We start from the raw sequence: 27,405 nt of genomic DNA, 5'->3' as shown, positions 1-27,405 counted from the left end.
CTTGGGTCTGCACCCCACGCCGTCCGTCCTCCAGAAAGCTCGCCATGGCGATGGGTCCAGGTGGAGGTAGCAGCGGCGTCCCCGAGCAGGAAGACTCGGTGCTGTTCCGGCGCGGCACAGGCCAGGTGAGGTCACGATCCGCGGAGCCTCGGTACATGCGCCCAGTGCGTGCTGGTAGCGTTGGCCTCCGGGCAGGACCTGACCGGTCTGTTCGTGGGTGCTAAGGTCCTGCTTTACATCTTTCCCCACTCCCCTACTAGTGAGCCCCATCCACAGGCCCCTTCCGTGCGCAGTCGGGGGCCTTGATGGCTTTGAGGCGAGGCCATACTGCATCTTGATTTGTCTACTGGTTCCTGACCTGGGTGGAGGGTGGTCAGGGTCAAAGGGGAGCAGGGAAACCTGGTAGGAGTTTATTGAAATGATCCAGACCTAGATCGGCGTGTTAGCAGTGGATTTAAACTAAAGGTTTTGGGTTCTAGATATACTTTGTCATCAGAGATACCAGGATTTTCAGGTGGATTCGATAAGAATGTTTTAAGAGAAAAAAGTCAAGGGTGACACTGAAATTATCTTGAGCAGTCGAAAAGCAAAGTTGCCATTTACTGAGATGCACTGAGATGGGGAAGAGGGAAGATCCCATAGCTCAGTCTAGGTCATGACATGGTGAAATCTGATTGAAGTTGAGCGTGGGAAAAGACAAATACTTAAAGGAATTTTATTATAAGTAGAAGTTAGAGCAAGTGGGCAATAGATGAGGGAGGGTATGAGGTAAAGAAGATTTAAAATTGTGGTATTTGTTTTTAAGATGCAAGCCACATGCTTCAGTTTCTTTATGGGCTATGATTGGAAAGATTCAGCAAAGTTGGAAAAATTAATTATTCGTGAAGAGAAGAGAATTCTGGAGCAATAGGTAAAGTAGGTGAGAGGGATGAATTTAACCTTTCTTAGAAGCATTGACAGTAGAGAAAGTTATTTGGATTACAGATCTCTGAAAGAGCAGACATGGTAGCAGGAGATTGTTAAAGTTTTCTTTTGATTTTTGCCGTTCTCTTAGAGAAAGAGGCAAGGTCATCAGCTGGATGGAAGGAGGGGGGAGGAGGTGTTGAAGGTTTGAAATATGAAAAGACAGGAAGTAGTTCCCTAGGAGAGGGGATCAGTGTTGGAGGAGGAAAATTTATAAATTTCTAAGCATCATGAAGGCTTACTTGAGATTTGGGGTTGTGAGCTGTAGGAGGTCAGACATGATTGTATTTTTCTCCAGTTAAGTTCAGGTGAGTGAGTGAAGGCATAGAATAAGCCAAGAGTTGAAATTAGCAGTATTATAATTTTGCCAAGTAGATAAGAAGTGAGGGGAGGGCTCACTCAGTGGTCCAGCGCTTGCTTAGTGTTAGTGAGGCACTGAGTTCAATACCCAGCAGTACAAAAAAATCAAAAAAATGAGAGAGAGGTACATATGGGTTATCCTTTTTTAAAAAATATCTGTTTGTTTGTTTGTTTAATGTGGTGCTGAGGATTGAACCCAGTGCCTCACATTTGCGAGCAAGTGCTCTGCACTGAGCCACAACCCCAGGCGCCCCTCTCCCCTTGGGTTATCTTAATGATGGACCATAGAATTTAGGCTGGCTAGAAAAGGAAGTGAGGACATTAAAATGCTGAGAGACAGTTAAAAATTGTGAGGATTGCCAGTCTCAGTGAAGATAAATGATTGTCATCAGGCTACTAGAAGTAATAAATTGCAGATCTTAGAGGGTGGTTATTAGGGTGTGGGATTCTTGAAATTGAATTTATGGATAGGTTTTAGTTATTATTCATGATAAACAAAGCCCATAAAAGTGAGTAGCTGACTTTGAGGATGTCCAACCTTGTTGGCAGAGGAGTTTAAAGACTCAGAGGATATTGGAAGGATAATTTACATCTGTGTTTAAGTCACCAAAAATTCTGACAGGACTAGTGTTAGAATGCTGACATGTAAACTTTAAAGAATGAGGAAGAGTGACCCAGGAGGTTGTAGATGACTGCAACTGCAGACTGATGACAGAATTTTTTTGAGGGCAGGGTATGGGAGTTGAACCCTGAGGTGCTTTACCACTGAGTTACTCATCCTCAGCCCTTTTTGAGTCAGGGTCTCTCTGAGCTGCTGAGAGTGGCCTTGAACTTGTGATTACTCTGCCTCAGCCTCCCAATTAACTGGGATTACAGATGTGCAATTGCGCCCAGTGGACTGGGAATGTTTTAGAGAGATGGGAAGGAGAGTAATCTGAAAATGGAAGTAAGAAACAAGGAAGATTCTTCCCCACCTTTGGTGTAGGGCTATGAAGAGTATGGAAGAGAAAATATCTGCCTTTTGAGATTGCTTCAAGGAAAGTGGCATCCTCAGGGAAAGGCAGATTTTGGTTAGAGCAAGATGATGGGAACTTCATAGAAGAGGTTGCTTTTTTTTTTTTTAACTAATTGCTCAAGAGAGCACAGTTGAAGTTCCAGGAGTTGAGAAGTAATAAAAGATGGCAGGACATGAGGAATAACTTTAGAGCTACTGAGAGTTACCTAATCTTCTGGATTGCTGTGTGACAAATCACTCAAACTTAGTGGCTTAATGGTAGTAATGATTTGTTTGAACCACTCAGGGTTTTTGTGGGTCAGGAATTTGCTAGGCAGTTCTTGTTCAGTGCTCTCATGTGGTAGCATACATACATTTGCGAGAGCTACATATGTATGTAGCAGGGGACTGGGCAGCTAGGGAGCAGCAGAGCATTTCTTCATGTAGTTCCAGGATATCTCCATGTGGTCTCAATGTGTAGATTGGTTTGGATTTCCTTATAGCATGGTGGCCTTGGAGCAATTGGATTCCACCTTTATGATGCTCTCCTTCCATTCCTCCTTTTCTTTTATCCCCAGCCACTGATTTACTTTTTTAAAAAAATATTTATCTTTTAATTTAATTTTAATATATTTTATTTATTTATTTTGTGGTGCTGAGGATGGAACCCAGGTCCTTGCACATGCTAGGCGAGCACTCTACTGCTGAGCCACAACCCCAGCCCATGATTTACTTTTTTTCCTCCCTTCACTGATGTACTTTCTGTCACCACAGATTAGTCTGAATTTTTTAGAAGTTTATAAACATGAAATCATACAGTATCTTTTATAGCTGTTTTGATTTTCATCCATTTTGTGTATGTCAGTTTATCTTATTTTATTGCTAAGTAGTATCCCACTGTGTGTGTATGTTGTACTTTTTCCATTCACTTGTTCATGAACATTTGGGTTGTTTCCATTTTGGGACTGTTTTAGATTTCCCATGAATATTGGTATAATTAATTTTAGGAACAAATGCTTTCATTTTCTTTTTGGACATGGGGTAGATTATTTTAAGTCTTTTAGAAGTTGCCACACTCTTCAAAGTGTATGTATCATTTTACATTCTATTCAGCAGTGTATGAAAGTTCCATTTGCTCCTTATCCTTGCAAACATTTGGTATAGTAGAGCTTTTATATATATATATTTATTTAGTTGTAGATGGACACAATACTTTTATTTATTTATTCTTTTATGTGGTGCTGAGGATTGAACCCAGTGCCTCACACATGCTAGGAGAGTGCGCTACCACCAACCCCAGCCCTATAGTCCGTCTTTCTAATTTTAGATGTGGTAATAGATGTATAGTAGTATCTTAGGATTTTAATGAGTATTTTCCTAATAACTAATGATGTTGATCTTTGTTTTATGTGCTTATTTGCTATCCACATATCTTCTTCAGTTCAGGTCTTTTACCCCTTTTTTTTTTTTTACATTGGATTGTTTTCTTTTTATTGAGGTTTGAGAGTTCTTCATATATGCTTGATTAAGTCTGGATTAAGATGGCTCTTGGTACTAACATACTTTTTTTTTTTTGTAAATAGCTTCTGATAACCATGTATTTATTTTTGTGGTGCTGGGGATTAAACCCAGGGCCTTATGTATGTGAGGCAAGCACTCTCTACCAACTGAGCTATATCTCTAGCCCCTAACATACATTTTTGATAAAGTGTATCTGAACATGAATTGTTTCTATTCCTTTCCCTTCCCAGAGTGATGATTCTGACATTTGGGATGATACAGCATTGATTAAAGCTTATGATAAAGCTGTGGCTTCCTTTAAGGTATGAAATGTTTATTTTTCCCTATTCCTTCATGTTATTCATTTGGAAAAAATAATTGGTAACAGTAAGACATTGAAGTACATATTATTTTGTTTTCATTTTGAAGCTTAGATAATAACATGGGTTAGCCAGGTGTGGTAGAACATGCCCGTGATCCCACTGGCTCATCCTGAGGCAGGTTCAAGGCCAGCCTTAGCAATTTAGCAATACCTTGCCTTTGGGAGGGATATCAGGAATTGAACTCAGGGGCACTAAACCACTGAGCCATATCCCCAGCCCTATTTTGTATTTTATTTAGATTTGCTTAGTGCCTTGCTGTTGCTGAGGCTGGCTTTGAACTTGCAATCCTCCTGTCTCACCTCCAGCTCTGCTGGGGAGTGGACCACCACACCGAGCTCAAATAAAAAATTGCACTGTAGCTCAGTGATAGAACACCCCTGGGTTTAATTCCCAGTACATGAAAATAAATAAATGAAATATGGGTGAGTTAATCATCCTTTAGAAGTTGATAGCATATCTGCATGTCATTCCTTTTGCAAAAGCAATTTCAGTATTTTAAACATTTATTTTTTTTAATACTTTTACATCGTATCAAACTATAGATATCCTCTAATTTATCCAGGCATGGTGGCACATGTCTTTACTCCCAACCACTTAGGAGTTTGAGGCAGGAAGATCCCAAGTTCAAGGGCAGCCTAAGAACTTAGTGAGACCCTGTTCCAAAATAAAAAATAAAAAGGCTGGGGTGTAGCTCAGTAGTATAGCACCTCTAGGTTTTATCCCCAGTACTGGGGGGAAAAAAAAGGTGGGGGGAGAGGGAGGGAGGGAGGGAGGGAGGAGGGAAGAAAAAAGTGAGGAAGGGAAGAAAAGAAAGAAAAAGTAAGATGTCCTCTAGTTCAGATAAGTAGGAAAAGGACAGTCTGAATTACATTTTTAAACAATTAATAAGCTTTTAGTGAAATAATGATGATATAAATAGCAGTAGTACAATAATTAATAATAAATAACTATAGAGTATAACAAAATTCTATGTATTGTGCTTTACATATTTTGGTATTTGGGGTTTGGGTTTTTTTTGTTAGTGGTGTTGTTTTTGTTTTGTTTTGTTTTGTTAAGTACTGGGGATTGAATCCAGGGCTTGGTGCCTGCTAGATAAACACTCTACCACTAAGCTACATCCCTAGCCCCAATTAAATTAATCCTTCCAAATCCCATGAGTTGGGTGTCAAGTTAAGTGTTCCTGATGTAGGATTATACACGTTTTTTAGGAGGTAAAGTCTGGTTCTGTGGCTGAAATAAGAAGTTTATATAAATGTTTAACATCTTCATTTTCTTCACTGTTCAAAATATTTAGTCTTATTGAGCATCAAGTGTTTGTTGGTTATCCATCATCCTGTTTAGAATGAGCACACAGAACATATATTTATGCAAAGCACCAGACAGAGAGAGTCCACTTCTTTCCATAATTACACTTGTAACATGAGTTAAGGATCAGGTCATGTGTCATCTTTGTATCCAAATTCTAGATATTTTAATGCCTTCCATTATACAATGAAACTAGAAGTTGGCTCAGAAAGAGTTACTAAGAGTTCTGTAAAATACAGATTGAAATGGGGCTTAATGTGGGATAGGGTTGATCATATTGAAGGGTGAATTAGTCTGAGTAAAGGAGGAAAAGAACTGGTTGGGGAAAAGGTAATTAGGTTTATTCACTTTGAGTGTGAAAATGTGAAATTGATAATTCAAAATTTTGGGTTAAACTAAGGAGAAAATTCAGACCTGGATAGTAGCTTTGGAAGCATTATAATTGAACTAATGGGAATCGATTACCTTGAGCAAATAAAGACGGACAGCCAATTCCTGTTGGGAACGTGTAAGTGTAAGACTTGGTTAGAGAAATAACTAAAGCATTGGGGCCTTATTTTTTTTTATAATTTTTTTAGTATTTATTTTTTAGTTGTAGTTGAACCCAATACCTTCATTTTATTTATTTATTTTTATGTGGTGCTGAGGTTCGAACCCACAGCCCCACACGTGCTAGGTGAGTGTTCTACCCCTGAGCCACAACCCAGCCCCGGGGGCCTTACATTTTTGTGTCATCTAAATTATCATGAATATCAAGAAGAAGGAGGTGATCAATTGTAATAGTAACTGTCTATTGTTACAGAGGCTGAGAGCATGGAGACTTGATTTGGGAGTCCTTAGAGCTGGTATTCAGGTGGACACCATCTTCATGGGCAGTTCCTGTAGAATGTGAGACAATGAAAAGAGGAATATAGGCTTTCGAGGTGATGAGCCTTGAGACCAGCTTATAGTAGAAACTGAGTTATACTCTGACATTTTTAAATGTATCACTCTATAATGTGTACATTTTTATTTCTATTTTCATAGCATGCTCTAAAGAATGGTGACATTTGTGAAACTTCAGATAAACCAAAGGGCACACCTAGGCGAAAACCTGTTAAGAAGAATAAAAGCCAGAAGAAGAATACTACAACTCCCTTGAAACAGGTTGTTTTAAAACTTTGAAATTTAACTTCAAAGAATTTCTTCTGTTCTTATTGAATAGTGTCAAATACCTTTAACTTAAATGATTAATTTGTTCAGTGTTTTCTATTGACATGTGATCTTGCAACTTTTAAAATGACTATTAAACTTTCTGTTATTTAGGAATGTTCATGTTAATAATAAAAGTATAGGGAATATTAGTTAGGATTGACAAATATTAAGATCAGGACAAAAGCCGGGTACGGTGGCACATGCCTGTAATCTCAGCGGCTTGGGAGGCTGAGACGGGAGGTTTGTGAGTTCAGAGCCAGCCTCAGCAATGGCGAGGCGCTAAGCAACTCAGTGAGACTCTTGTCTCTAAATAAAATACAAAATAGGTCTGGGGAAGTGTAAGTGGCTTGGGAAGCTGAGACGGGAGGATTGTGAGTTCAAAGCCAGCCAGGAGGATTGTGAGTTCAAAGCCAGCCTCAGCAATGGTGAGGCTCTAAGCAACTCAGTGAGACTCTGTCTCTAAATAAAATTCAAAATAGGGCTGGGGAAGTGACTTAGTGGTTGAGTGCCTCTGAGTTCAATCCCTGCTACCAAAAAAGAAAGATCAGGACAAGATTTACTTTGAGGATGGAATAGAGGAAAGGTGATGATGCTGTTTGAGGGCCTTATACTGAATCAGCAGTGTTTATTTCTTAAACTGAGATGGATATCCTTTTTGTTTTTCAAAAACACTAAAATTGCTAATTCCAGACAGCCAAAAATTCTGGATTAAAGTAGTTTCTGTTAATCAGAAACAGTTGACTTGGAAGCTGTCTCCTTAGTCAACCTTAAATTCATCATTACCAAGGGAGAAGAGAGTTAACGTGGCTCTGTGGCAGGCACAGAGCTGGGCTGGTGCTGGGCATTTAATATACTTTTCCTGCTTCTCTTCACATCAAATATGGAGGTAAACTGTATTATAGCCAGTCTATAGACAGGTAAAAGATGACTCAAAAGTGTTTAAGAACATTGTCCATGATTATATAAATGCAAAAGCTGGAATTCAGATTTGCATGGATTTAGTCCTAAGCCTTTTTCTCTTTCTGCCTTCCAAACGTATTAATTAGAGACTGTCCACTATACCTGTCACCTCCACCCCATCTAAATAAGATTACAGTTTACTCTCTTTCAAGAAATAATTGTATGTGTATTTGTGTGCATATCTTTCATTTGTAGTGGAAAGTTGGTGATAAGTGTTCTGCCATTTGGTCAGAAGATGGCTGTATTTACCCAGCTACCATTGCTTCAGTTGATTTTAAGAGAGAAACCTGTATTGTGATTTACACTGGATATGGAAATAGAGAGGAGCAAAATCTGTCTGATCTGCTTTCCCCAACCTCTGAAGTAGCTAATAATATAGAACAGAATACTCAGGAGGTAAGGATACAAAAAATTTCGGTTCCTGAGCTGGGTAGGGTGCATGCCTCTAATCTCAGCTATTCAGGAAGCTGAGATGGATGATCACTTGAGTCCAGCTGCAACAACCACCTGGGCAACATAGCAAGACCCCATCCTTTAAAAAAAACAAAAAGGAGTAACTGCATACCAAGTTATCCATTTGATCCACTGAGACATTATTTCTTTTTTTTTTTTTGAGAATTTTTTAATATTTATTTTTTAGTTATTGGCGGACACAACATCTTTGTATGTGGTGCTGAGGATCGAACCCGGGCCACACGCATGCCAGGCGAGCACGCTACCGGTTGAGCCACGTCCCCAGCCCCAGAGACATTATTTCTTTCTCTTTTATTTATTTATTTATTTTACATAGGGCCTCCCTGTGCTGCCCAGACTGATCACCTGGGCTCAGGTGATCCTCCTGCCCCCAGCCTCCCAAGTAGCTGGGACCGTAGGTGTCATTTTCATATAACACAATTTTTTTTTTCTTTTTAAAGAATGAAAATGAAAGTCAAGTTTCAACAGATGAAAGTGAAAACTCCTCTAGGTCTCCTGGAAATAAACCAAATAACATCAAGTCAAAAGCAACTCCATGGGACTGTTTTCTCCCTCCACCACCCCCAATGCCAGGGTCAGGATTGGGACCAGGAAAGGTAAATCTATTATCCAGAAAAGGTTTCCAGAAATAATTTATATTGGAAATTAACTCCTCCATTGAGTAGTTTCCCTGTGAAACTTTGATAGCTCTCTTTAGATGTTAGACTTACACAGGTGAGAATTTTTTGAAAAGAAAATGATGCAAAATGGTTCATATTGAAAGACCTACCAAACTACTTTTGTGGAGTAGTAGGTATTAGACTTAATAATTTAGTTTCTTAGAAGTTAGAAGATATAGGGCTGGGGATATAGCTCAGTTGGTACAGTGCTTTCCTTGCATGTACAAGGCCCTGGATTCAATCCCCAGCACCACCAAAAAAAAAAAAAAAAAAAGATATATATTATTATATGCAAAATATAAGAATAATATTCTGTCATCACCTGGACAATATGCTATATATAGTTCCATGTGTTACCCATATCAGATATTTGGGGGGGGGGGAAGAATACAGTTTTTACATTTAATATGGATAAAATTTTGAGGAGTCCTCAGATTGTTTTGTGGATTTACACTATTTTTATTTGTGGCTCTTTCAGGCTGGCTTTGAACTTGCAATCCTCCTGCCTCAGATTCCCAAGTCATTGGGATTATAAACATGCACCACTGAGCCCGACAGAAATTAATCATTTTAAATGAAAATTATTTTTATGCCAGGTATGGTGGCAAATGCCTGTAATCTAAGTGACTCAGGAGGCTCTTGCAGAAGAATCATAAGTTCAAGGCCAGCTGGGCAACTTAGCAAGACCTTGTCTCTTTTTTTTTTTTTTAAATATTTTTTAGTTGTAGGTGGACAAATACCTTTGTCTTTTATTTATGTGGTGCTGAGGATTGAACCCAGTTCCTCACACATGAGAGAGGAGTACTCTACCGGTGAGCCACAACCCCAGCCCCAAGACCCTGTCTCAAAACTTAAAAAATAAAATACAAAGGGCTAGGATGATGTATGTAGCTCAGTGGCAGAGTGCCCTATGAGACTAGATTCAGTCCCCAGTACCAAAAAAAAAAAAAAAAAAAAAAAAGGTCTTATTATAGGGTAAGCTGTTTCAGAACCCAAGTGATGTCCCTATCTAGTTCTTTGTGAAAGAGTGTGGTATTCTGATAATAACTTAAAAATCAAGATTCTCCTTAAGATTTTTCATGATAGCTTTTTTTATTGAGTTAACACTGTATTAGAGGTTCTTGAACATAAAATGATCAAAGCTCTTAAAATTATGCGTCTTTAGTCTTGGGGCTGATTTTTGTTAGATGAGAGGTTTTGCTAATTTTTACAGTATGTGCTCTAAGCATATATGACAGGGCTTCATAAAAAAGATTATATAATGTAGTTAATAGAAGTAGGGGAGAGTATATAATCTTTTATAATTAAAATAGCTTGCTGAATGCACTGTCTTTGATTCATTAGGTATTTAAAAATCTTCCTTACTTTGATTTTATTTCCTTAATGTTTACACAGAAAAGAAATGAGAAAAATCTAGAGATTATTATTTGACTTATAGTTCTCTTTGACTGTAGGATTTAGTACATGAAATTCCACTTAATCTTTTTGATATGTATGATACAGTATTATTCTGGGTAATTATTTTTTTTCTTTTGGGTTTCAGTTCTTTCCCTTCATTGAAATTAGTAAATTAATTTTCCTTTGAAACATTCTTTATAGCCAGGTCTAAAATTCAGTGGCCCACCACCACCACCTCCACCACCCCACTTCCTATCATGTTGGCTACCTCCATTTCCTTCTGGACCACCAGTAAGTACAAAAGAATTCATATTAAATTTTGATTTTATATATAGTTAGGAATTTAGCAGAATATAGGGGATTAGGAATTATCATCTTAGATCATTCCTTGGGCCACAGAATAATGGGAAAAGATTTGAACTAAACCTCAGTTTTCATTTTGAATTCCCTTCTGTTACTCAGACAGTGTTCTCAGAACCCCAATTCTGAACTATATGTATTGCCTGTTTTTTCCTGGCAAAAGTTGGTATCTTTTTATATGAGGTAGTTCCTAATAGGAAGAACCTCTGTGCCTTCCCCCAGCTACATAGCAGGCTGAGGCCCAAGGATAGAAAGCTCAAGCACAGTCTGGGTAACTTAATGAAACCCTGTCTCAAAATAAAACATAAAAAAATGGAGGAGAGGCTGGGGTTGTAGCTCAATGGTGGAGCACTTGCTTCGCATGTGTGAGGTGCTGGGTTCAATCCTCAGCACCACATAAAAATAAATAAAATAAAGGTATTGTGTCCATCTATAACTAAATAAATATTTTTAAAAGGTGTGTGTCAGCAGGCAGGCTATAGCTCTGTAGTAAAGTACCCCTGGGTTTAATCTCTAGTACTTCCAAAAAAGGGAAAAAGGACATAGTTAGGACTAGAGGTATAACTCCACCAAAAAAGGAAAAGAAAGAAAGGACTCAATTACACCACATATAAGACGTTGATTGTTTTACACCCCTTGGATATACTTTGGATATTAGCTTTTGATCATGTAACTTATTTCTGATGATGATATTTAGGTGTTAACAATAGATATAAATAGAGTTTGGCAGACTGTTTTGGGGTAGGGATAGGGCAAATATTCTACCTAAGACCTTTACTTAAAATGGTCATGAAGTACTGTGTATGTGTGTGTAGGGAAAATAAGGTATTTGTGCTTGGTCTTTCTACTCATATCTTCATAATGAAACAGAAAAATAGTCTAATCAAATTAGAACATCTAATATTTTGAATTGCATAGTATCTTTTTAAATTTTTAAATATTTTTTTTAGCTGACAATGGACCTTTATTTTTATTTATGTATATATGGTGCTAAGAACTGAACCCAGTGCCTTATACATGCTAGGCAACTGCTCTACCATTGTGCTACCACCCTAGGCCAGGCCTAGTATCTTTTGATCTTTGTTAAATTTAATTTTGGTCTTTTTATTACTGTTAACTTTTTCCAGATATTAGATTCAAAAATAAAAACAAAACTTAAATAGGACGTGCCATGATATGTTGGAGAAGATACAATTAATACCCAGCATCCTCTGTGTAAAACATATTTTTGTTTGCTGAATTAAAAATCTTTTTCCCTTTCAGATAATTCCCCCACCACCTCCTATATGTCCAGATTCTGATGATGCTGATGCTTTGGGAAGCATGTTAATCTCTTGGTATATGAGTGGCTATCATACTGGCTATTATATGGTAAGTAATGGCCAAGTCAGGCATTTTTTCTTTCTTTCTTTTTCTTTTTTTGAGTCAGGATCTTGCCCAGGCTGGCCTCAAACTTAGATCCTACCTCCTCAGGCCTCCACATATCTGGTAGCTGGGATCATAGGCGTATGCCCCTAGGTTCAGCTCAATTACTTTTTTTTTTTTTTAATAGAGAGAAAGAGAGCAAGAAAGAGAATTTTTTAATATTTATTTATTTATTTTTTTAGTTTTCGGCGGACACAACATCTTTATATGTAGTGCTGAGGATCGAACCCGGGCCGCACGCATGCCGGCGAGCGTGCTACCGCTTGAGCCACATCCCCAGCCCCCTCAATTACTTTTCTATCCATATTTTTCTTATTGGTACATTATAGTTATACATAATTGCGGGATTTATTGTTACATAGTCATATATTCATACAATGTAAAAGTATAATTTGGCTAGTATCATTCTCCAGTATTTCCCCTTAAGTTATTTTTTAATCTCAGTAGCTTTTTTGCTTTGATTTGAAATAAAATGAATTATAGGTAATGGGGAAAAAAGGATTTTCTCTCTTTTTTGCTGTGCTAGATACCAAATCTTGGATCTTGTACATCCTAGGCAAGCACTCTTATCATTGAGCTACACTTAGCTCTGGCTGGTTGGGCTTTTTGTTCAATGTTTTGTTTGTGAGCTGAATCTACATTATTATGTGTAGTGATAGCTAGGTTACATTTCATTGAGTGGATATACTATAATCTGTTAATTCATTCTACTACTGATGAATCTTTATGTTCAAACCTTTTACTCTAGTTTGCAGAGTATGATGTGTATTTTCCCAGTTTGTTTCCAGTTTGGAGCTATTAAAAATTATGTTGCTGTGAATATTTTCTTTTTCCTAATAAAACCTTATTTAGATATAATTCTCATGACATACAGCTCCCCTTTTGAAGTGTACAAGTAAAAAGTTTATGTTTTTAATATATTAACTGCTATGCAGCTGTCAGCATAATCAATTTTAGGACATTTCCATCACCCCCAAAACAAACTCTGTACTCTCAATTTTCCCAGCCCTAGCAGCCAATAAGCTTTCTGTCTCCATTGATTTGTCTATTTTGGGCATTTCATATATACAGAATTATACTATGTATAGTCTTTTATCTATGGCTTCTTTTATTTAGCATAGTGTTTTCAAGGTTCATCCAAGTTGCCGCATATACCAGTACTTCATTTCTTTTTACAGCTGAACAATCCATTTTATGCATATTATACAATATCAATTATATGCATATTATTATGCATATTATACAATATGCATATTATACAATATCAATTATATGCATATTATTATGCATATTATACAATATCTATTATACAATATCAATTCATCAGTTGATAAAAGGAATTCTTTTTGGAGCTATTTTGAATAATACTGCTATGAAAATTTTTACATAAAATTTTATGAGCATATTTTCAGTTCTTTGGGGTACATGTAGAATTGTTGACTCATGATTACTCTGTTCAACTTTTTGAGAAACTGCCAAATTTTTCCAAAGTTCATGGGAAAGAGTTCTTTCTTTATGTCCTCTTCAACACTTCTTATTATCTCTGTGCTTGATGATAGCCACTGTAGTGGGTATGAGATAATCCCTTATTGTGGTTTGCATTTCCTGATGATTGAATGATGTTGAACATCTTTTCTTTTTGGCTACATATCTTCTTTGGAGAAATGTTCAAATTCTCTTCCTAATTTCTTACTTGGATAAAGTTTGTCTTTTTATTGTTGGGTGTGAATAACTCTTTGTATGTTTTAAATTGTCAGATATCATCATTTCTTACTGTAATAGTTCAGAACACTCCTTGCTTCTAAAATCTCACCTCTCACCCTGATAAATCCATTCTCCACGAAGCAGCTTGAATAATAGTTTAAAATGTAAAGTCCATCATAGCTGTTCCTTTGAGACCCTCCAATGGGTTTTAATCACACTTAGGTTAAAATCCAAGGCGTTTACACTGATTTGCAGAGTGTAATATATGTGTCTTCCCAGCTTATTTGCCCACATCTCATTTCATGCTCTCTCTTATCTCTACTAACACTGTAGTAAAAACAGAGATTTATGCTTTCTTCAGGGCCTTTGAGTCTCTCTGGCTCTTTGGTCTAAAAACTACCCCCAGATTTCACTCGTCCGGCTTGTTACGATTAGATATCAACTTAAGTTTCACCTTCCCTCTTCAGTGCAGAAGTGATACTCCTTATTCTCTTACCACTTTACCTCACTTATGTTTCTAAATTACATTTATCATTCACTCCCTGGTATAATTTTTCATGCCTGTTTGTCTCCTTCCAGTGGAATATAAGCTCCATAACATCAGGGACCTTGTCTGTCTTGATAACATTGGATCTCTGTAGAATAATACCTGGTTTATGATAAGCTTGGTTCAGAATAAGTTCATAGTTTCTCAATTGATGAACATTAGCAACTTTTTATTCTGATGGTAACCATTTTTACATATTAACTGTCTTGTGTATCATTTCCTTATGATTTCTAGAAGTGTTATTTTCAGGTCAAAGAGCTGGGGATTGCACCCAGTAGTGTTCTACTACTGAACTACACCCCTCAGCGCCACCCCACACACACACCTTTTTTTAACCCAGGATTTCTATTTAGAGACAGAGTCTCACTAAGTTGCTTAGGGCCTTGCTAAGTTGCTGAGACTGATTTTGAATTCACAATCCTGCTTTAGCCTCCCAAGCCACTGGGATTATAGGCATGTGCCACCGTGCCTGCTCTAGCTCTAGTTTTTGATTCTGCTAACTGGCTTTTCCAAATTCTTATGCACTGTCTCCTGTGTATTTTGAAAATTCCTATTTTAGCCAGGTGCAGTGGCATATACCTGTAATCCCAGCAATTCAGGAGGCTGAGGCAGGAGGATCACAAGTTAGAGACAAACCTCAGCAACTTAGTGAGACCCTAGCTCAAAATAAAAGAGTAATGTTATTGGAATAACATAAAATGAGTTCTAACTTTTTTTTGTCCTCATTAGTAAAAAGTCAGTTCCAGTGTACCTTCTGGCCTCATAGGTATACATTGGTAATGAAGTGGAAAGCCTCTACAAGTGGTACAGATGTAGGGAAAGATAAAAGGCATTGAAACCCAGAAAGAAGGATACCTAAGACATTTGGGCTAGATCTGACGAGGAGAAACAGTAAATGAGTATTGATTTTTTTTATTTTGTTTTATCTTTTACATAATTTATTGAGTGCTGGTTTTATTTATTTTTTCTTTCTTTCTTTCTTTTTTTTTTTTGTGATGCTGTGGACTTATCCCAGGACCTATACCCACATCCCAGTTTTATATTAACAAATGGGTGGATTACACTGTACCTTTTACTTCTTAGAAAGTGTAAGGGACCTTAGGAATATAATTGGCCTTGTTAAAATAAAAAATGTTTAATTCCAACTTAATATTTTACTTTGGAATCAATCACTTTGAAAACATGTTGGAAGCCAATAAATTTATTTTATGATGATATTTTGTTAAATAAAATTAATAAAATGAAACTTTCTTAACATCTATATAAAAATATGCTAAAAATATAAATAAATACAAATAAATGTGTATGCTATTCTTTTAACTTCCTTTATTTTGCTTTTCTTACAGGGTTTCAGACAAAATCAAAAAGAAGGGAGGTGCTCACATTTCAATTAAGGAGTAAGTCTGCCATCATTATAAAAATGAATTTTATTTTTGTATAAATTTTCTGATTTGTGGAAAACCAATGCTTTTTAAATATTTTTAAAAATTGAAATATTAAAAAGTTGAAAAGTTAAAGATATTTTAATGCCAAAACTATTAGATAAAAATTTGGGCTGGTGCATGCTTGTAATCCCAGCGGCTCAGGAGGCGGAGGCAGGAAGCAGAAGGATTGCATATTCAAGCCAGACTCAGCAAAAATCGAGGTGCTGAGCTACTCTAAATAAAATACAAAATAGGGCTGGGAATGTGACTCTGGTTGAGTGTCCTAATATGTGCCCCTCACCCCCAGAAAAAAATTTGATCTATATCCCCACTAGAATAATCTTGGTGTCAGAATATCATCTCACCAAATACTTGCTGGTTGGTCATGTAGACAAAATGTAATTTATCCCTCCCCACAAAAAAAAAATCCTAAGGATTACTTTGCATGACCAGCATCGGTTGAATAGCCAGGCAGCTTTTTAATTTGTGATGTAGTATAAAGTGTACTGCATTATCTATGAACTGTCTTTGTCAAAAAAGTTTAACTGAAATCTAATCAAGCCTTTAGGTCTATTTCCCATGTTGCAGGGAATATTGGAAATAGAACAATAAATTCAAAGACATTAATGAAAACACTGTGAAACAGGTTTTAGAATATGAAATGTTATAGAATATAATTGGTTTTGTTTCTTCAAAATATCAGAAAGAAAAAAAGGAGATGGTTTGGGTAACTATTCTTGATTAAAAGTTACTTCAGAGACATAACAGACCAACGTAATGTGAAATCTCTTCTGGTACTAGTGATTAAAACCTGTGCAAGCCAAGCACCCACTGTACTACTGAGCTTTGTCTCTAGTTCCCAGTGTTAATAGCCTTGAACAGACTCTGACGAGAAAAGCCATTTGTAAAAACCTTGAGTTGGGGGCATTGAGGAAATTTTGAATATGGATTGGATTTTAAATATTAGATCATTTCTGATTTTGTGAGGTGTAATAAAACTTGTTTATAGAGTGATTTTTTAAATTAGTACACTGAAGCATTCTGGAATGAAATATTATAATGGCTCTAAAATATTTTTAAATGGCTTCACCAAGTGTGTTTGTGTATGAAGGTATATGGAAAATGTTAATCTAACTGGTATGTATATGAATATTCACTGTACTATTTTCCTATTTTTTTGTATGTTTAAAAGTATATAATAAATATATTTAATTTTTTTAAATCAGCAAAAATTAGCTGTGTATGTCATTGTATTCCTTTTTTACATATTATTGTACACTGTCTGGGGTTTTTTTGTGTGTGTGTGTATGGTATTGGGGATCAAACTAGTGCTTCACTTAGGATCTACAAATGCTGTATTACTGAGCCCCGTTTTATACTTTTATACTGGATGTCATCGTAGCATTTGGCATACACACTTGCATGTGTGTCTGTCTGTCCTAAGTCACATTTTGCATGTCTTTGCCTACTTAATATGCCACTATTCCTTTATGCGGTAGATTTTTCCATTTTGAATAGCATTACAGTAAACACCTTCATGTATATAGTAATTTGATTCTATTTTGTCTTAGTCTCAGGATAAATTTTTCTGTTTTGTGACATTGGTAAGAGATTGTGGGTATGTTGATTCTTGGTAGATACTTTCATGTTTCTTTGAAAATCAATTTTTTTTTTAAAGATAGAGAGGAGAGAGAGAGAGAATTTTTTAATGTTTTTCAGTTTTCGGTGGACACAACATCTTTATTTTATTTTTATGTGGTGCTGAGGATCAAACCCAGCACCCCGCGCATGCCAGGCAAGCGCGTTACTGCTTGATCCACAGCCCTAGCCCTGAAAATCAAATTTTTGAAGATCATATTTTCTTTTTTGTTTTTCAGAATGTGAGATGTAGTCCTAGGAGGAGTGCTTTTTAAATAATATAAATGATAATATTTAAACGTGTATTGCCAACAATGCAAAACAACAAAAGAAATTTTTAAAAAGTAATTACCATATTTCATTTTTTAGTTAAAGTTGTCTTAATTCAATTGAAGTTTTTTTTTTTTTTTTTTTTTTTTTTTTGGTTTTTGTTATTGTTGGTGGTGGATTTTTTATTTTGTTTTAGAGAAAGAAGATTGTGCTGTTCAAGAGAAACCACATTCCTACTTGAAGAAACAATAGTTCTGTGGCAACTGTAGGGACAATATTGTATCACACAGAGGCTGGCTTCAGAATGGTGGGTTTTTTAAATCGGAAGAGGGCTGGCTGTGAAGACCTTGAGCTTCAGAGGCTGCTCAGCACAAAAGAATACTATAGAACCCATTCAGGTGGCTCCTGTAGCCTCTACCTAGGTCCCATCCCTTTCTTCTTTGTCAGACCTTCTACTAGGCATCCCACACACTTTGATCTTTGTGCTGGGCTCCTGCTGGGTGACCTGATTTCCAAGCACCCTCTCCTTATTTCCAACTTCAAGCCTCCAGCTCCTCATTTCCACCCTCCTCCTCAGCATAAGCAAGGCCCGTATTTTAAAACACACCTTGACATCTGCATTTTTCTTCTTTTCTCTCATCAGAAACAAAAATGACTTTCTTCTTTGTTTCTCTCAGGAGTTTCCAACAGTCCCCCACTTTTTTTCTATTTCCCAATCTTCTTTTTTCCCTAACTTTTCCCTCCCTAATCTCCTTTTTTGAAGTTCTTTTTTTAAAATATTTTTTTAGTTGTCAATGGACTTTTATTTATTTTTTAAAATATTTATTTTTTAGTTGTAGTTGGACACAATACTTTTGTGTGTGCGTGTGTCTGCATTTGATGCTGGGGATTGAACACAGGGCCTTGTGCGTGCAAGGCAGGCACTCTACCAACTGAGCTATATCCCCAGCCCGATACAATACCTTTGTTCCATTCATTTATTTTTATGTGGTGCTGAAGAGGATCAAACCCAGGGCCCCCGCACATGCTGGGCGAGCATTCTATTGATGAGCCACAATCCCAGCCCTGCTTTTATTTATTTATATACGGTGTTGAGAATCGAACCCAGTGCCTCACACGTAGGCAAGCACTCCACCACTGAGCTATGACCCCAACCTTCAATTGGAGTTCTTTACCTAGGTTATTCACCAAATCTGAAAGGGTAAATAGAAAAATTAGCTGCGTATGAAATGAGTTAGACCATTCCATGTAAATGTGCAAAGCCAGAAGTTTCAGGACATAGTGTGTTTAGAGGCCTAGGGTAGTTCAAATGTATCTCTATTCCATTTTTTTTTTCTTTTTTTAATTCTGTATTAAACTCAGGGTCCCTCTATCACTGAGTTACATCCCTAGCTCATTTTATTTTTTATTTTGAGACAGGGGCTTGCTAAATTGCTGATGCTATCCTTGAATTCATGATTCTCCCTGCCTCAGCTCTAGTCACTGGGATTACAGGTGTGTGTCTCTGCACCTGGCTTGAATCTCTATTCCTAATGCCACCCAACCATCTTACCTACTAGTCCCCATCCATGTAATTCACTCTCTTTGAATCAGCTTTACATAGCTTTCCACAGAATCTTTCTTTTTTTTGGTGGGGGCGGGGTACCAAGGATTGAACTTGACCACTGAGACACATCCCAAGCCCTACTTTGTATTTTATTTAGAGACAGGGTCTCACTGAGTTGCTTAGCTCCTCACTTTTGCTGAGGCTGGCTTTGAACTTGCGCTCCTCCTGCCTCAGCCTCCCGAGCTGCTGGAATTACAGGCGTGTGCCACCTCACCAGCCACATAATTTTTCTTGATTACATATGTGCCTTTCCTCTATAGAAAGCTATATTCTATTCTTCATTGTACCTACAATATCTGGCAAGTTTTGAAATTAGGAAAGGTTTCAAGCCTAGACTAGAAGGAATGTCAAGAAAGAGAAAATGGTAAATAAAAGAGAAATTTCAGAATTGTTTTCAGATCGATCTTTGTTTATCATGAAGAAGTTGAGCATGCATTCTTGCTAGATTGAACAGTTTTTTAAAATGATGCCAGGGATTAAACCCTCCCAGCCCATTTTATTATCATTATTATTTTTATTTTAATTTTGAGGCAGTATCTTGCTAAATTGCTTAGGGCCTTGCTAAGTTGTTGAGGCTAGCTTTGAATTTAAATTCTCCTGCCTCAGCCTTCTGATTTGCTGGGATTACAAGTGGGTACCACCGCACCCAGCTGAAGGTATTTCTTCTGATAAATCCTTTGTTAGGTGAATGGTTTTGAAAGTTGAGTTAATCGTAATAGTGTTTAACCTAGAGTTATTTTTAAATAATATTTACCTTAACTTAAATATAGAATAATGAAGCAGCTTCCCCCATTAGTACAGACAGAAAACAGCAAAACCACCAACCACACATCTAGAATAATCCTAACAATGAAATCAAAGCCGAGCTATTACAGCAATACCTACATTCAGAAGAGATGTGCATAGGTGCCCTATCTCCTTAAGGGATCATCCAGAGATTACTTAGTATCTGAGTCATGTTGTTAAGTTTAGATTTTTTGCTTGGTTACTCTTAGCAGAAAGAAACTACAGGTTAATGTTTTGTTTTTATGAACTTCAGTCTTGTGCTTGAAGCTCCTGGTAAATGGGAAAATAATATATTTAGTTTAGAAATCAAATTCTGAAAGTTAAGAAGAGCAACTCCTACTACTATGAAGTCCATGTTTTACATATAGAAAACAAAAGACATTCAATATTTGGTTATCTTAGCAAGTACTGGGCATTAAATAATTTTTCTGTATGAATCATGGTCTTCAAAAGAATTAATAATTTGAAGAAAGTACTCAACTTTTTTTCCAGTACTTTTTTTTTTTGGTACTAGGGATTGAACCCAGGGGCAATCAACCACTGAGCCACATCCCCTGTCCTTATTTGTATTTTATTTAGAGACAGGGTCTCACTGAATTGCTTAGGGATTCGCTAAGTTGCTGAGGCTTGTTTTGAACTAGATCCTTCTGCCTCAGCCTTCTGAGCTGCTGGGTTTACGGGTGTGTGCCACCAACCCTGGCTCTAGTACTTTTTTTGAGGTATAATATTTATATGATAAAATGTAAGGATTTACATCAAGCTGAATCAGTATTGAAAGAACATTCCTTCAACCCAGGACATTTCTTTGTGCACCTTTCATCACACTTGCCCCTCACCGTTCTGACTCCTGAGCAAAAAATAAGTCTATTTTAGAACTTCATTAATGGAATCATACAGTATGCACTCTCACACAATTTTTTTTTTTTTTAAGGTGTGTGAGTTTACCTGCTTTCTGAGATAATGCATGCAGCATATGTTTTCGTTTTCTTGTTTGTTCTTCTGTTCTGGGGATTAAACCCAGGCCTCACACATGTAGGGCAAGCTCTCTTACCACTGAGCTCCTTTCAGCCCTCTTTAAAACTTTTGAGACAAGGTGTTTTAAGTTGCCCAGGCTGGCCTCAGAGTTCTGATTCTTCTTCCTTAGTTTTCCTGAGTAACTGGGATTACAGGTGTGTGCCACTGCACCCATCTTATGTAGTACATTTTAAAGATATTAGGTAATATATTTAGAAAAGCTTTGGTAAAGCATTCATGATTCTTTGTAATCTTAAACTTTTCATATGATTGTAGTACACAAATTGACCTTTACATTTAAAAATGGCATGTGATTTAGGGTTAGGCTATATTTTCTCTTTTAAATAAAAAGTCCTTGGTTACTGGATAAAAAATGAGAAATGTGAAGCAGTATACCTAAGCATTAATGAGTCTTTATGTTTCAATAAAGATTTTTAATTAAGAACAAATGAAACCTTATTTTATAAATATTAGTTTCAGTAGACTCAGATATATTTTAGTGGATTTGGGTTTTGTTGCAAAGGAAACTGAAAACTACCACATGAAAAATTTTTTACCTTTATAAGTAATCATATTAGCTTTACTTTGATTTCTGTATGATGTGCATAGTTATTTTGTTTAATCTTTATAGTACCCATCAAATTAGATGCTATTTTCCCATTTTACAGATGAGAAAACATATTCACAGCAGTAAAATGAGTTGCATTGGACCACATAGTAGTTCCATAGGTCATGGAACTCTGTATATTACCTCTGAACTCTCCAACTGTCAGCTCCCAACAACTGCTTTTTTTTTTTTTTTTGGTACTGAGATTGAGCCCAGGGGCACTTAACCTCTGAGCCACATTCCCAGCTCTTTTTAGATTTTTTTTTTTTTTTTTTAATTTTGAGATTGAGCCTTCCTAAGGATGACTTTGAACTTGCAATGCACCTGGCTCCCCAGAAACTGCTTTTGCCATGCCCTGTAGAAACATGTCCTATATACGTACAATTGAGAATTCGGCAAGGATCTAAGTGGAAACCTTCCAACATTTCTACAGCATTTTCTCTTCAAGTTCCTACTCTCTGCACCTTGCTTGCTCAGAGTCTAGCTGCCTTAGTCCAAGGCCTGAACTGGAGAACTGAATTCTATTCAGGAATATCAGAAATCTCAAGCTCCACTTATATATAGGCACCTAGTCTGGGAACCATAACCAGCCAAAAAAGGTGAATGCTAAGTCCATGTCAAAGGTTTCTCTGTTTCTCAAAGATCTCAGCCCTGCACCATTTGTTACTTAGTACCTGGAAATAGTGGTATATGTTATGCCCAGTTTTGTAGTCTTTAGTGAGAAGACAAGTCCACCTCCAGCTACTCACTTTTTCTAAAGACTAGTTGGTTTTAGGGCTGGGGTTGTAGCTAAGTGGTAGAGTCCTTTCCTAGCACGTGTGAGGCAGTGGGTTCAATTCTAAGCACCACCTATAAATAAATAAAATAAAGGTATTATGTCCATCTACAACTAAAAATATTTTTAAAAAGACTAATTGGTTTTAACAAATGTTTCATAATTTTTTTCATGAATATTTGGCTGGATGACGCAAATCATTATCTTTCCCATTTTAGAACAATTTCCTTCCTTTCTTCCTTCTCCTGTTTTTCCTCCTCCTTTTTTTTTTTTTTTCCTTCTGATGCTGGGAATGGAACCAAGGGCCTTGCACATGCTAGGCAAGTGCTCTGCACTGAGCTATATCCCCCTGAAGAATAGAATAATTTTCAGTTGTTTCATGTTTTTAGAAAGATGAGTTTGTTGTGATGGTTAAAACAAAATGTACTACGCAATGATACCATATAAATCCCAAGTACATAGGTTTAGATGTAAAGTTTGAGATTACTGATACATATTCCTACATGGCTATAATCTATTTTGGTCTGGGTGCAATGGCATATGCCTATAATCCTAGCAGCTCTGGAGGCTGAGGTTGGAGGTCATAGTTTCAAGGCTAGCCCTGGCAACTTAGCAAGATCCTGTCTCTAAATAGAAAATGAAACGGGCTGGAGATGTAGTTCAGTGGTAGAGCATGCTGGGTTCAATCCCAAGGACCCAAAAAAGAAAATCTATTTTGAACTCTTTTGCTTACAGGTATCATGGAAGTGATTTTATATATTTATTAATTTTGTATATGGGTTCCTAGATTCTAAGTAATTCTAAACGTCATGTTGTCATATTGCTTCTCTAAAAAGAACAGTTAGTAAAGTCTTCATTCTGTGCACTTACCTAATTACTGTAGTCTTTCCTGTATTATTTTAAGTAGTCTTTCAGTTCTTGTTTATAAAAGTTCTAAAATAGTTTGAGTCTGTTTTTGAACATTATTCAGTATATTCTTTCAATTTATTTTTGTTAGATTGTTGTTTAACAATTTGTTATACTTTTTAATTGTTTTTTAAGAAGTAATATTGTTGGTCTGGGGATATAGCTCAGTTGGTAGAGTGCTTGCTTCATATGCACAAGGCCCTGGGTTCAATCCCCAGCACCAAAAAAAAAAAAAAAAAAAGGAATATTGTTGCTTTGCTGTCTATAAAATAGTCTAATAGGAAGGTCTACCTACATTTAAGTGAAAAAAGCAAGAGGCAGAACTATTGTATTATGTTAATCTGCTATTTGTGTAAATATATATTTATGTGTTTGTATGTATATATGTTAATTATGCCCGGGCAGTACTTGAATTACCTCTGGAGATATAGAAGACACAGGGACATGAGGGAGATTTTCCATAGTGTTTTTTTAAATTTGTGTCCCAAGATAAGTTTTTTTAAAAAAAATCTATCTGAAATAAAAAATATATAATTAAAATAAATCTAGTATGATATATTATTCTCCCTTTAAACTTTAATTTTTTTATTTTTATAGGTAACTCATACAGTATTCTTTAATAGGTAAGTACTTTTCCCTCAATATATCTTAGAGAGCCCTCCATATCACTATGTAAAACCTTCTCATTCTTTTAAATAGTGCAGGATGTTCTTATGTGGAGATGCATATAGCATTTAATTGAGCTTTTGTAGATGAAAGTTTAGGTTGAGGCTGAGGATGTAGAATGAAAAAAGAGTTGAGGTTGTTTCCAGTCATTTAATATTTAATATGACAGTCAATATTCTTATTACATAGTTCTTTTGTAGGAATGAATACAGCTTTAGGATTAAGTACCGAGAAGTGTAACTACTGGATATGCACTTAGCATTTTAATAAATTTTTGACAAATTACTCAGAGTAGAGGTTGTATTAGTGTAAATTTCCACGAGCGTTGAGAGTTCTGTTTCCCACAATCTAACCAATAGTTTACTAAACCTCTGGATCTTTGTCAGTCTGTTTTTAATTTTATTTTTTATATTTTTGGCACTGGGGATTTTTTTGGCAGAGGTGATTTATCACTAAGCCCTTTTTATTTTTTATTTTGAGACAGGGTCTTACTAAGTTGCTTAAGATCTTAATAAATTGCTAAGGCTGGCCTTGAACTTGCAATCCTCCTGCCTCAGTCTCCCTATCTTTGTTAATCTAATAGTTGAAATTGGTCATTTCATAGTATTTATAATTTTTAAATTTATCTTATTGTGAGGTTTAGTATTTTGTTTATGTGTTTGAGAGCTATGTTAAATTTTTTCTCGGTGTTTATTTTCCCAATTATTTCAGATATTTATGTTTACTCTTTTTAAGTGTGTGTGTGTGTGTGTGTGTGTGTGTGTGTGTATTGCCAGGAACCAAACACAGGGCTGGCATATACTAGACAAGGGCTCTACCACTGAGCTTCATCCCCAGCTCTGTTTTGAGGCAAGGTCTCATTAAATTGCTGAAGCTAGCCTCAACTTGTATTCCTCCTGCCTCAGTCTCCCAAGTCCCTGGGATTACAGGTGTGCACCACAGTACCAGGCTGCTTATAAAACTGGTTAACAGTTGAACCTCATTATTTGTGGATGCTGTATTTGCTTATCTGTCCACTTGCTCAAATTTATTTTTAACCCCAAAGTCAATACTCATGACATTGTGGACATGCTCAGAAGACGAAACGCTTTGAGTACCCAACAGAGGTTCCTGATTGGGGTTGAACATGCTCTGTTTTCTTATTTTAGCTCCTATGCTATAAACAAGTGTCCCTTTCAAAAACATTTTATTTAGTACCACATGTTTCTCATTTTTTGTGGCTTCTCTTTGTGAGTTTTCTGTTTAAAATGGCCTGCATGCATTGTGCTTAAGTGTTGTCTTCTACCCCTAGGTGCAAAACACACCCCTCTGTGATGTGTTTTACAGAGGAAATACATGCATTAAATAACTTTGTTTAGAACTTCATTTGGGCATGAGTTATATTGCTGTGAGGAGTGAGTTCAATGTTAATGAATCATAATATTTGTTAAATACTGTGTCTTTTTAAACAAAATACACATAACGGGCAACCTGCTAAATAGGGTTCCCTCTTTCCCCTGCTGGAGTTCCATTTCTGTTCTTCACACTTGAAAGAAAAAAACATACTGTTTTCACTCTTATAAAAACAACAACAACAAAAAATATACACAAAACAAGATTATGTGTATTGATGGATGATGAAAATGAGGCCAGACCTGGGGATGTGGCTCAGTGGTAGAGCACTTGTCTAATATTGCATAAGGCTCTGGGGTTCAATCCCCAGCACTGAAAAAATTTTAAAAGCTATCTTTGTTCCATAGCAGCAAAACATTTTTACATTCATAAGTACCAATAGAATGATCAGTCCAAATATTGTTTTTATTTCTATATTTTTACCTTCCAATTATTTTGTCCACATATGTTCATCAGTGGGTTCCTTAAAAGAGATCACAAGTCTCAGGAGATTAAGAATTTTTCATTTTATGCTCCCAATTACTTTATATATACTTCTATAGACTTTAGCAAGTACACTTTTTTTTTTTTTAGTTATAGATGAACACAATATCTTTCTTCCTTTCTTCCTTTCTTTCTGTAGTGCCGAGGATGGAGTGTACACATGTACTAGGCAAGCACTGTACTACTGAGCTACATCCATAAGCCTAGCAAGTACACTTGTTGTAGACAATCATAAAAGATTAAAAAAAAAAAAAGAGAGAGACAGCATTTTTTTCAACAATCGCAAAATGGGATGGTTCAGTTTTTGTTTTGTTTTAAAACAGGGTCTTATTCTTGCCCAGGTTGGATCTCAAACTCCTGGGCTTAAGCACTGGTCCTTCCTCAGCCTCACAAGTAGCTGGTACTTCAAGTACCATGCTAGTGGTTCAGATTTTATCACAAAATATTGTATTATGTAGCCCTCTGTTGAATGAACTAGCCTGATAAGACTCTTTTATCCTTAAATATATCAGTTCTCCACTCTTTTCTTTCTTTTTCTTTTGGCATCACTGGGATTGAAACCAGGGGTGCTCTACCCCACTGAGATAGAGACTTGCCAAGTTGCCCAGGGTGGCCTTGAAATTTGGATCCTTCTATTTTATCTTCCTGAGTAGGTGGGATTACAGGTATATACACCATGACTGATTTGTGATTCTTAAATTGAGTTTTGTTTTCAACCTAAAAACATTTAATGTTATAATTTCTAGGTGGTTAGGTTTACTTTCTAGTTATTAGTATACTATGGTTAAGAGAAGTTGTGGGAAAAAAGTTTTGCTGTTGTAATCATTTAAAATTTTTAACACATGGGTTTTTTTTTAAAAGATTTTAGATGTTGATGGACCTTTATTCTATTCATTTATTTATATTCAGTGCTGAGGATCAAACCCAGTGCCTCACACATGCTAGGCAAGCACTATATCACTGAGCCACAATCCCAGCCCCTTAACACAGTTTTAATAATTGTTTTATAATATTTTTAATTCTAGTAGGACCAATAATATACCAGTATTCCTTAATTTTTTTTTTTGAAATTATTATTAAGTCTTTATACTGGCATATTTTTATTTTTTGTGTTCTATACAAAAGTGTTATATTTTTATTCTAGTTTGATGAGTGTATTACTTTATATTTTCTCATTTCTTTATGATTTTATAAGGTTTTATATTTTGTAATTGGACCTAGCCTTTATTTATTTTTTTCTTTCAAATTCAGGTTCAACTTTCTCCCAAGGAGAATGGTATTTTGATGTTCCCTGGTTGATATGAACAAAAGTCTCACCCTTATCTTCATGGATTATCTTCACAGACACTTGGTTGGGTGACACCATCATCTGCATTTTCCCCTGTGTGTGTTCTATGCCTAAATAACCAGCAAGGTGTTTTTAGGGAATAATCAGTTTAAGGGACTGAACAATGGGAATGTAAGTAATTAAAAAACTCAAGGTCATGTTCAGTGTATTAAGGTCAATCTGTCAAATTGTTATTGAGCGCATTTGTATAATTGTAACTTTCTTAGTATATTAAGCTTTTTATTACTGCCTTTAAAAATAAATGAAAAAATTTGAAACCCTGAA

At 36.3% G+C, this 27,405-nt stretch overlaps 1 protein-coding gene and 1 non-coding gene across 4 annotated transcripts; one reads left to right on the top strand and one right to left on the bottom strand.

Moving 5' to 3' along the window:
* Positions 1-27,405, top strand: LOC114086463 (survival motor neuron protein). 3 transcript variants are annotated; one of them, XM_027927723.2, is made up of 10 exons: positions 1-125; positions 4,069-4,140; positions 6,532-6,651; positions 7,855-8,055; positions 8,574-8,729; positions 10,392-10,481; positions 11,814-11,921; positions 15,573-15,623; positions 23,850-23,875; positions 27,045-27,405. In XM_027927723.2, exons 1-8 carry the CDS (start codon positions 45-47, stop codon positions 15,618-15,620), a joined length of 876 nt encoding a protein of 291 aa, XP_027783524.1. In that variant the 5' UTR covers positions 1-44; the 3' UTR covers positions 15,621-15,623; positions 23,850-23,875; positions 27,045-27,405. The 3 variants fall into 3 exon arrangements, with proteins under 3 accessions (XP_027783524.1, XP_027783526.1, XP_027783525.1); XM_027927725.2 differs by lacking the exon at positions 10,392-10,481; XM_027927724.2 differs by lacking the exon at positions 23,850-23,875.
* Positions 25,758-25,825, bottom strand: LOC114086673 (small nucleolar RNA SNORD42). The gene has a single exon (XR_003581672.1). It is a non-coding gene; the product is annotated as a small nucleolar RNA SNORD42 (small nucleolar RNA).

The sequence above is a fragment of the Marmota flaviventris genome, chromosome 5 (assembly GCF_047511675.1).
Source record: "Marmota flaviventris isolate mMarFla1 chromosome 5, mMarFla1.hap1, whole genome shotgun sequence".
In the NCBI taxonomy this organism is placed as follows: domain Eukaryota; kingdom Metazoa; phylum Chordata; class Mammalia; order Rodentia; family Sciuridae; genus Marmota; species Marmota flaviventris.
This window is presented reverse-complemented; position numbering and strand designations above follow the sequence as displayed.

Bases quoted from the DNA above. Each gene is read 5' to 3' on its own strand.
- LOC114086463 (XM_027927724.2), top strand. From the start codon at position 45: ATGGCGATGGGTCCAGGTGGAGGTAGCAGCGGCGTCCCCGAGCAGGAA. The intron at 8,056-8,573 runs GTAAGGATACAA...TTCTTTTTAAAG, and splicing joins TAGAACAGAATACTCAGGAG to AATGAAAATGAAAGTCAAGT. The intron at 8,730-10,391 runs GTAAATCTATTA...CATTCTTTATAG, and splicing joins CAGGATTGGGACCAGGAAAG to CCAGGTCTAAAATTCAGTGG.